The sequence below is a fragment of the Tupaia chinensis genome, unplaced genomic scaffold (assembly GCF_000334495.1).
Source record: "Tupaia chinensis unplaced genomic scaffold, TupChi_1.0 Scaffold143247_2, whole genome shotgun sequence".
NCBI classification, from domain to species: domain Eukaryota; kingdom Metazoa; phylum Chordata; class Mammalia; order Scandentia; family Tupaiidae; genus Tupaia; species Tupaia belangeri.
The window spans coordinates 88,421-99,432 of NW_006203092.1; the positions used below are offsets into that span (position 1 = coordinate 88,421).

The 11,012-nt window shown below is 42.5% G+C and overlaps 1 protein-coding gene across 2 annotated transcripts in view; it reads left to right on the top strand.

Moving 5' to 3' along the window:
* TTC39B (tetratricopeptide repeat domain 39B) overlaps positions 1–11,012 on the top strand; it is a 111,037-nt gene that overhangs the window by 55,757 nt on the left and 44,268 nt on the right. Inside the window, exons 5-6 of one of the 2 annotated variants that reach the window (XM_006163833.2) lie at positions 2,385–2,516; positions 3,461–3,537. In XM_006163833.2, the coding sequence (XP_006163895.1) occupies positions 2,385–2,516; positions 3,461–3,537 (209 nt within the window). Of the gene's footprint in view, positions 1–2,384; positions 2,517–3,460; positions 3,538–4,647; positions 4,853–5,798; positions 5,876–11,012 lie in introns of those variants that run through there. The other variant, XM_006163832.3, reaches the window with a different exon arrangement.

Here is an 11,012-nt window from a genome sequence, read left to right on the forward strand (position 1 = left end):
TGGGTGTTCCTCTTAAATATCATTGAATAATTTTAAAATGTGGGGGGGAAGAATATGCTAATTTTATTGCTAAAAAGTTTAAGATATTAAGAATATTATTTTTTTTCCATTGATGTGGCAAATAAGTTAAGGAATTTAATTTCAATTACTGCTATCTGTTAATTTTTGAAACGTGTAAAATTTGAAAACCAACCCACCTGTGCTCAGCCTGTTAGGAATCCTTACTTTGACCACAGTGAGCCCTCTGGAGGTGGCCATAGCATCACAGGAATGCACTGACATTGTGTCATCAAACTCGGCCACTTTTTTGGATGAAGCTTGGATCTCATATACAATTTTCTGGAAGATTTCTTGGGCACAGACGTGGGGAATCACATTCCTTTGAGTGGTCGGTAGTCTGACCTGACTCTGGATCGACTTTTAATTTATCCACTGAGGGGGACCAGCAGTTGGCGTAACGATTATGTTGCTGGACTCTCACATAGTCGACTATAGTTCAAGTCCCAGACCTGGTGGCTTAAAACTCACATCGGGTGCATGTGTGTGCCTAAGATCCTGAGAGGAGAATGGAGGAGATGGGATTGCTGTGTGCCCATCCCTGTTGGGGGATGATTTCTCAATTTCTGTCTCTGTCTCTCCAGCAAGCACACGTACCCTATAGTAAAAATCTCTCTTTAAAAAAAAATTACCCACTGAGGAGCTACTGTGGTAATTCTGTGACGATTGAGAATGACTGTGATTGGGTGAAATGGATTACTTACTGTTTCCGAGGTCAAGCACAAACAGTGAAAAAGATGGCCAAGCCCAGTCTGAGGAAATTGTCTGGTGGTGTGTCCAATGCTTTTTTTACAGTCTCTGCCATGCTGGTGTCTTGCTTTTTTCCCTCCATGCTGGTCCCTCAGACATCTCTTCTGTCTTCTGACTCTTCCTGTTGCCTCCTCTGTCTGCCTGTCTTTCCATCTTTGTCTCACTCTCTATCTTGTCTCCTCTCTCAGTGCAAAGTGAGAAAGCACTTTCTCAATTAATAGTCATACCATAATCTCCTCTCCTCCATTTCTCCCTCCTCTCATGATTTTGGACATGTATCACACATGCCTGGCATGTTTTTCAAGCTGGTCCAAGCCTGGTCCAGGACTCAAACCACGCAGTTAGCCATGTGGGATCCAGCCGCCTTAACCAACATGCCACTGGCTGGCCTGACATGGCAGTGTTTTCACTGCCTGAGAATCTGGGTGTTTGCCATACATCAGGACTAATGAACATCCTTAAAAATTGAAGATGGGGACCAGCCAATGGTATAATGGTTACATTGCTGGACTCCCACGTAGTTGACCGAGGTTTGAGACCCAGACCTGGTGGCTTAAAACACGGAGGGCATATGTGCATACAAGCCCAAAATCCTGAGAGGAGAATGGAGGAGAGGGGATTGCAGTGTGGCCATCTCTTGGTGTGTGTGTGTGTGTGTGTGTGTGTGTGTAAGAGAGAGAGACTTCTCGCTTTTTGTCTCTCTCTGGCAAGTGCATGTACCCTACAGCAAAACAAAAACAAAAAACTTGAAAAGGGTTGACGATGAATGCATGTATTTCCTTGATTTGATTATTATACACTATATTCATGCCTTAAAGAACCATACTGTAGCCCACACAGAGACACATTGATTATATGTAAACTAGAAACAATAATTTTTTAATTTTTAAAAAGGATGATTTATTTAAAGTTATTTATTATTTATTTTTTAAATTTCACCAAGGAGAGACAAGTAGAGGAAAAGGGAAAGTGAGAAAAGAGGTCACCAGATCCGGCACGTGACCCCTGGTGAGCCATGCTCAGCACCTTAACACACAAAACTTGCTGGCCCCAGGAATGATATTTTTAAAAAAATAGTCTACTTATTGCAAGCATCTTACTTCTTCTTGGCCTTTGGCGGGAGAAGAGAGGGAATGCTTTTAAATGAGCCTTTATCTTTTTTTAAAAAATCAGACTCTCTCTGTCACTAAGTACAGTTTCAATAGCTGTTATTTTAACACTCGTTTCAGAGCTGGACAGTTCAACTGGAAGACATTGCTTTGAGAACTTTCCTAGGAAATCAGGCCGCGGACTGCCCTCTCGTGGTGAAACAAGGAAAACCATGTCCACCATCGCTTCAACCTGAACATTTTGTTCTGCCTTTGGGGGGTTAAACTGGAAAGTCCTTGATGCTTGAGTTTTTAAGAGCATGACTTTCACAGCCCGTATAATTTCGGTGATTATGGTGAAGGAGTAAATGTCATCACTGTGGAAGTCAGGACACACATTTATTAGGATTCCTTATGATCCGAATCAGACAAAGCCTGAGCACTTTTTCAGTGGAGTTGAAATGCACTAATTCCCTGTGTTCTCCCCAGGGCTAAGGACAGTATGTACCATGCCTTGGGATACAGTACCATTGTGGTGTTGCAGGCCGTCATGACCTTCGAGCAACAGGACATCCAGAACGGCATTTCTGCCATGAAGGACGCTTTACAGACCTGCCAAAAGTAAGACTGAGGAATTAAATGCTTCTTCACATCTTGCTACGAACCCTGTGTCCCTCTGGCAAAACGAATGCTGTTCGCCTGATTGCGAGTGCTTCTTGTGTTTGAGGTTGCCCACAGTTTGAAAAAGGACCTTAGCTTCTAAGCTTCTTGGCCTCATGTCGTTGTAGGTGATAGGAGGAGCTCCTAACAGGAGCTGCTAGTATGACTCGCTTATCTGCCACTTGTCTCTTGCTAACCTGGGGTCTGAGCTACAGAGACAGTCTGAGGGTGATTTCAGTGGGGGTCAGCAATGAGCATCTCTCAAAGGGGCCCCTATGGAGGATAAAATTAGGGACTACAGTGCCATGCCAAGCCAAGCAAGAAGCATTCTGGGTTTTTGTGGGCTGCAAATTCAGGAGGAGTGTTTTATTTAAGAAGGACACATTTGAACACTTTTGATTGGTAAAAGTGAGACAAGTTTTTAGTCATTTTAAGCTTTGCTAGGTGTGTCTAGGAAGACTGTAGCAAAAGCTAGTGTTCGCATGGTAAGCATGGGTGGAATTACATCCTCGTGTAATTAATTATTTTGTAAACCCCTCAGGTGAAGAGTTTCCAAATAGTGCACTTTAACTCCATTTTTAACCCATGGAGACTCTTGCCAAAAAAATACTGATTTTAGTCAGAGAGCTAAGGGCAAGTGCTTGGCAGGTTTGCATTCACTGGTGTGTGGTCAGTAAACATGGACTGAGTTCCGCGGGTTGACCACCCAGTGCTGGGAGCTAGGTGTGCAGTGTTGGAAGGGGTGGTGTCTGCCCCACAGGTTTTAGGATTTAGAGTCTGTTTGGTGACTGTTTGATAGGATGGTGATTGAAATGAACATCAAATGAAAATGAGCTCAATCTGATTTGTGGTGTTTTTTTTTTTCCCTTTCCTATTTTCCATGGTCTTCTGTTTATTCACTGCAGATATAGGAAAAAATGCACGGTTGTAGAATCTTTCTCAAGTCTTCTTTCTAGAGGATCACTAGAACAGCTGAGTGAAGGTAAGACCTCTTGAAAGGTGAATTTTTCCTTTTAAAAATGAAAAATAGATCATGCTCAGGAAAGCCAATACTCAAGTAGGCAAAGTAAATGAAATGTCTTTTTCTCTTCCTCACTTTCCAGAAGTAACCACTATTCATAGCTGTCTTTGAGACATTTTACAGACTTGTATATGCAGATATATACATAAGGCTCACATAGGTTTTTTTTGTCATTGGTCATGTTTCGTTCTTTTTTTTAATATAAGCATTGAACTATTTAATGTGATGTTTCTACAATGTGATTTTTGACATTGACATTTTCTAGGTCAGTGCCTATGAATCTACTTTATTTTAATAGTTATGTAGTATTCCATGGGATGGATGTGCCACATGTACTTGCTTTTTCTTTTTAAATTTTTTTTTAGAGATTTTTGCCTTAGGGTGCACTTGTTGGAGAGAGAGAGAGAGAGAGAGAGAGAGAGATGGATAGATACAGACAGTGAAAAGGAAATTGAGAAATCAACCCCAAAGGAAGGGAGCTGGCCATACCACAGTCTCTTCCCATTCTCTGCCCAGGATCTTGGGACCGGGACTTGAACTGCAGTTAGCCATGTGGGAGTCCAGCCATGTAACCACTGTGCCACTGTGCCATCTGCTGGCCCTTTACTTACCTTTTTTTTTTTTTTTTAATGGAAGGACAGTTACGTTGTTTTTTACTTTTTTCACTGTTATAAATAATGCTGTCCTAGAATCCTTATACATACATCTTCATGGATTTTTTTCAAGTAGTTTTATAGGGTAGATTTATAAATGTGTAATTACCAGGGCTGAGGGTTTAGAAATTTAAATTATTTTTAGATATTGCCAATTTTTGCTACAAATACTTCAGTTAATGTTCTTACTATTTACCCATGAGAGTTTCCCTCTCGTGGTGAAACAAGGAAAACCATGTCCACCATCGCTTCAACCTGAACATTTTGTTCTGCCTTTGGGGGGTTAAACTGGAAAGTCCTTGATGCTTGAGTTTTTAAGAGCATGACTTTCACAGCCCGTATAATTTCGGTGATTATGGTGAAGGAGTAAATGTCATCACTGTGGAAGTCAGGACACACATTTATTAGGATTCCTTATGATCCGAATCAGACAAAGCCTGAGCACTTTTTCAGTGGAGTTGAAATGCACTAATTCCCTGTGTTCTCCCCAGGGCTAAGGACAGTATGTACCATGCCTTGGGATACAGTACCATTGTGGTGTTGCAGGCCGTCATGACCTTCGAGCAACAGGACATCCAGAACGGCATTTCTGCCATGAAGGACGCTTTACAGACCTGCCAAAAGTAAGACTGAGGAATTAAATGCTTCTTCACATCTTGCTACGAACCCTGTGTCCCTCTGGCAAAACGAATGCTGTTCGCCTGATTGCGAGTGCTTCTTGTGTTTGAGGTTGCCCACAGTTTGAAAAAGGACCTTAGCTTCTAAGCTTCTTGGCCTCATGTCGTTGTAGGTGATAGGAGGAGCTCCTAACAGGAGCTGCTAGTATGACTCGCTTATCTGCCACTTGTCTCTTGCTAACCTGGGGTCTGAGCTACAGAGACAGTCTGAGGGTGATTTCAGTGGGGGTCAGCAATGAGCATCTCTCAAAGGGGCCCCTATGGAGGATAAAATTAGGGACTACAGTGCCATGCCAAGCCACGCAAGAAGCATTCTGGGTTTTTGTGGGCTGCAAATTCAGGAGGAGCGTTTTATTTAAGAAGGACATATTTGAACACTTTTGATTGGTAAAAGTGAGACAAGTTTTTAGTCATTTTAAGCTTTGCTAGGTGTGTCTAGGAAGACTGTAGCAAAAGCTAGTGTTTGCATTGGTAAGCATGGGTGGAATTACATCCTCATGTAATTAATTATGTTGTAAACCCCTCAGGTGAAGAGTTTCCAAATAGTGCACTTTAACTCCATTTTTAACCCATGGAGACTCTTGCCAAAAAAATACTGATTTTCGTCATAGAGCTAAGGGCAAGTGCTTGGCAGGTTTGCATTCACTGGTGTGTGGTCAGTAAACATGGACTGAGTTCCGCGGGTTGACCACCCAGTGCTGGGAGCTAGGTGTGCAGTGTTGGAAGGGGTGGTGTCTGCCCCACAGGTTTTAGGATTTAGAGTCTGTTTGGTGACTGTTTGATAGGATGGTGATTGAAATGAACATCAAATGAAAATGAGCTCAATCTGATTTGTGGTGTTTTTTTTTTTCCCTTTCCTATTTTCCATGTGTCTTCTGTTTATTCACTGCAGATATAGGAAAAAATGCACGGTTGTAGAATCTTTCTCAAGTCTTCTTTCTAGAGGATCACTAGAACAGCTGAGTGAAGGTAAGACCTCTTGAAAGGTGAATTTTTCCTTTTAAAAATGAAAAATAGATCATGCTCAGGAAAGCCAATACTCAAGTAGGCAAAGTAAATGAAATGTCTTTTTCTCTTCCTCACTTTCCAGAAGTAACCACTATTCATAGCTGTCTTTGAGACATTTTACAGACTTGTATATGCAGATATATACATAAGGCTCACATAGGTTTTTTTTGTCATTGGTCATGTTTCGTTCTTTTTTTTAATATAAGCATTGAACTATTTAATGTGATGTTTCTACAATGTGATTTTTGACATTGACATTTTCTAGGTCAGTGCCTATGAATCTACTTTATTTTAATAGTTATGTAGTATTCCATGGGATGGATGTGCCACATGTACTTGCTTTTTCTTTTTAAATTTTTTTTTAGAGATTTTTGCCTTAGGGTGCACTTGTTGGAGAGAGAGAGAGAGAGAGAGAGAGAGAGATGGATAGATACAGACAGTGAAAAGGAAATTGAAAATCAACCCCAAAGGAAGGGAGCTGGCCATACCACAGTCTCTTCCCATTCTCTGCCCAGGATCTTGGGACCGGGACTTGAACTGCAGTTAGCCATGTGGGAGTCCAGCCATGTAACCACTGTGCCACTGTGCCATCTGCTGGCCCTTTACTTGCCTTTACTTACCTTTTTTTTTTTTTTAATGGAAGGACAGTTACGTTGTTTTTTACTTTTTTCACTGTTATAAATAATGCTGTCCTAGAATCCTTATACATAGATCTTCATGGATTTTTTTCAAGTAGTTTTATAGGGTAGATTTATAAATGTGTAATTACCAGGGCTGAGGGTTTAGAAATTTAAATTATTTTTAGATATTGCCAATTTTTGCTACAAATACTTCAGTTAATGTTCTTACTATTTACCCATGAGAGTTTCAACTTTCCACAGCTATTAAAATTTTTTCCCAGGCAGGCAATGTAGCACAGTGGTAAAACCCGTATGTAAGGAGCCAGATTCCACATGGTTGAACACAGTTTGAATCCCAGTCCTAGCAACTTGAAAAACATGCTGGGTACATGTACATGCATGCCACAAATCCTGATGGGATAGAGAAGTGGCGGAAAGGGACTGTGGCATGGTCACACCCCATTGGGCCATACTTTCTTGTTTTTCTTTCTTTCTCTCTCTGAGAAGTGTACACACCCTCTGTCAATTAGAAATATTTCCCCCCATGGTAAAAGTAATTTTGAGGGCCAGTAGGCGGCATGGTGGTTAAGGCACTGGATCTTACATGGTCAACTGTAGTTTGACTTCTAGACCAGGTGGCTTGAAAAACACACTGGACACTTGTGCATATATGTTGAATCCTGAGACGAGAATAGAAGAGAAAGGACAATTGCATGGCCATTCCCCTGCGAGCTCTCTGTCTCTGTCTCTGTCTATTTCTTTCTGGCAAATGCATACACCTTATAGCAAACTTAAAGTAATTTTAAAACCTTTGCAGAGATAATGTTTCACAGTATGGAAGATATTTGGTTTGCAGACATGCAGGAGTATTCAGGAATTCAGGAATGACCACAGCACCCTGATCAGACAAATGGATGGAGATGACTGTTGTTGCCAATCGATTCAAGGGGAAATTTCACGATCAGCTCTTTTCTTTTAGTGCTGCACGTTAGTTAGAGTGGCTTATGAAAAAGGAGCATCCAGGTAACCCTGAGGAAGGAAAAATATGTCCTTCAGACATGGCCATTGTAGAATAAGCGTTTGCCATCTCACAAAAATTTGCACCTTTGCTATTATTAACACAAAATACTAGAAGTTGCTGTGCTCTGATTAATGCAAGAGCAAATCTGGATACTGCAGTGGAGGCCATTCCTAAGCATATATCAGACACATTTTTTTAGTGTGCTTTCTTGCAGAATCTCGTTTATTTTGTTAGATGAGTGTTTTCCACTTGTTATAGATGCTGGAGAATTTGGGAAACAACTGTGTGATGTGAGGCAGGATTACAGAACAGGATTAGGAGGCAGGGACGCATCTTTGAGGTTTATTCCACAAGGGTGTGATGTTGACCCCTGCACCATGGCCTTTCAAGTGGACACTCCAGGCAGCTGAAGCGCATCCTCTTTTTCCCTAGAAACTGACCTTCAAGTACCCATAAGCATTTAACCCCTTGTTTTCAGACAGACTGTGTTTTCATATTTTATATCATTGGGCCATTTATAAAAGTTGGCCCCAGTAAGCCTAAAGGCCACTAAAGTAGGATAATGGAAAATTAAATAGGTCCCAAGGAAACTCAGCTGTTCTGTCCATTTTCTCCTATCTGTAACATCTCAATGGGGTTTCTCTTCCGTGGCCCATTGACCACTGCCTCCCTTTTTCTTTACGATATAAAGGTTGACACTTGTGATTTTTTAACCTTAGTTTTAGGAAGAATGACCTGGTATTTTTAGTGTGAGTATAAATAATAATTATTTAAAAAATAATAATGATAATTCAGTGTTTTAAAAACATTTGCTGGTTGGTGCTTTTCTTAACATTAGCCAATCTAATCCATGTAATTTTATAGTCTGGGAACAGATGTGCAGAGAGATTAAGCAAATGGCTGGGTTACACACCGAGTAGAGCAGGGTCTAAACCTGGTCTGCTTTTCCCTCAACTCCAGCTCTTTCCACTGTCCCCCACACAACCTCCTTAGGCAGGTACAAAAGGGGACAGAATGTATTACATGTGGATGAGAGCAATGCTGACTCATTCTTGAGTTAGACATCTCGGATACTGTGTTATGTTTTTGTAATGTTTTTGATCAATGGTGCTTCAGGAAATCTAGAATCAGGTAGGTTTTTTAAAAACTAATTATTAAAAAGTCAACTAGCTGGTGACTATAGCCTATTCTGAAATACAGGCTTATATAGACTTTTATACCTAAAGATTGAGTTTATCTAACATTTCAGTGCATCACGAAAGTATTTCTCTCAGCAGAATAAGGCATTTATACTTAGAGGTATTGTGGTAGCACCTCCTCATAACTGCCTAACAGTTAAGTTGGAGGACTGTGGAGCTGCCCAGTGTAAATCAACCACAGCGGAGGAGTAAAAAGTGAAGGTGCATTTTCTTCCTAGACTTTGGCTGTCACTGCAACCCGGACTGTCCAGGGATCCTGTCAGCACATTGTAGCTTTAGTATGCGATTTGTTTTTCCTCTTGCTAATTTTTATTTACATTTTTGAGTGCCTGGTTGTCTGAAGGAGTTAGTATATTTTATTAAACTCTTTATGGGTTTAACGTGGAATGTGCCTGTACTATTTTGTGTGGCTGGTGGTGTGCCTTAGATGAGCTTCACATTTAGAAACAGACATTTGTGTGCAGTGCCTAGGGTGTGAAATTATGAGAAATACTTACATGCGGAACATGGAGTTGAGTGCTGGGCCTTTTATCTCTGCCTCCTTTTTAAGTCCTTTATGCTGCTTTTAGATTTGTCCATCTTTAGCTTAACCTTGACCCACCTTTCCTTCTGCTTGGATCGCTGCGAGGCCTCACTGGCGTCTGCCACATCAAGCCCAGACTCTGACATTCCAGGTCCCCATGCTTCAGCCCCAGCTTACCTTTCCAGCCTCTGCCCTGTTTTTCTCTGTCTTCCTTGCCCCAGAACTTTGTTCCTGCTGGCCACCAGTGCTGGCTTTGTCCCCATTGTATGTGCCCTAAGCCAACAAGCTGTGTTCCTGAGCAATTTCCTAGTGAACAATTCCTCACAATTCTTCCTTTGTAAGAATGTTACTGAGGATGAGGATGACCTGGGGACTCTCTGAAAGTAAAGGTTACCGGTTCATATTGCCCTGAACACACTGCAAAAGCTTAGAGGCACAATTGGAGGCGAGGTGACCCAGGGACTGAGCCCAGGCTGACCTGACGTGCTGCTGCGAAAACACATACAGGCTTGAACTCCTGAGTTCTGCCTGCCAAGGGGTTGGCCCTGTCGCTCTGCATGCTGTTGGAGATCTCAGCTGCATAGCTGCTGCTGTGTGAGTTAAACAGGAAGAATATGAACATGGCAGGTAATTGAGCCAGTTTGTGGGAACCACAGGGCAGTACATGGTGGGCATGGAAATCTGCATGGGTAACAGCTTCCCTTTCTTTTTTTTTTTTTTTTTTTGAGAGGTTTTTCACTATAGGGTGCATGCGCTCACCAGACAGACAGAGAGAGACAGAGAGACAGAAAGCGAGAAATCACCCCCCAGAGGGGATGGCCATGCTGCAATCCCTTCTCCAGTCTCCTCTCGGGATCTTGGGCACACACGCACACGTGCCTGGCATCGGTTTTAAGCCACCGGGTCCGGAACGCGAACCGTGGTCGACTACGTGGGAGTCCAGTGACATAGCCATTATGCTAACTGCTGGTTCCCACAGCTTCCCTTTCTTTTTCTTTTTTTTTTTTTTCGGAGAGGTTTTTGCTATAGGGTGCGCGCGCTCGCCAGGCAGACAGAGACATAGAGACAGAAAGCGAGAAATCACCCCCCAGGGGGGATGGCCACGCCACAATCCCTTCTCCTCCATTCTCCTCTCGGGATCTTGGGCACACACGCACACGCGCCTGGCATGAGTTTTAAGCCACCGGGTCCAGGACGCGAACCGCGGTTGACTACGTGGGAGTCCAGTGACATAGCCATTACGCTAACTACTGGTTCCCAGCTTCCCTTTCTTCAAAGCACTGTTTCTTATCTAGTTTGATTTACCGACCTTCCCAGACACACAGAAATACCCTATTTTTCAGTCACGTACTCATCATAAAATGCCTTCTGCATTCTCAGCTTTACCAGAATGCAGTGACAGTGACAAGGACCGAGGGCGGTAATGTCAGTAAAGCAGCTTACGTTGATCAAGTGCTTGCCCTCTGTACTGCAACTTCTTTACTCCTCTGCTGTGATGTACACACATGATGAGTGGACTTCATGACTGAGGAAGCCAGTAGACAGCCAGGGCAGCTTGCTACAGGGCCTCTAGCGAGGATATAGTGCAGCCTGTCCTCCAGCCCAGGCTGTTCACTGCTCTGGGCTCGTTTGCTTTCATGACACACCAATGGGCATTCCATGGATAAAGCCGAATCCTGTGATTCTGTTTACACGAAAGCGCAGGCGTGTCTCCCCAATCCCTGCAAGTAGGGTG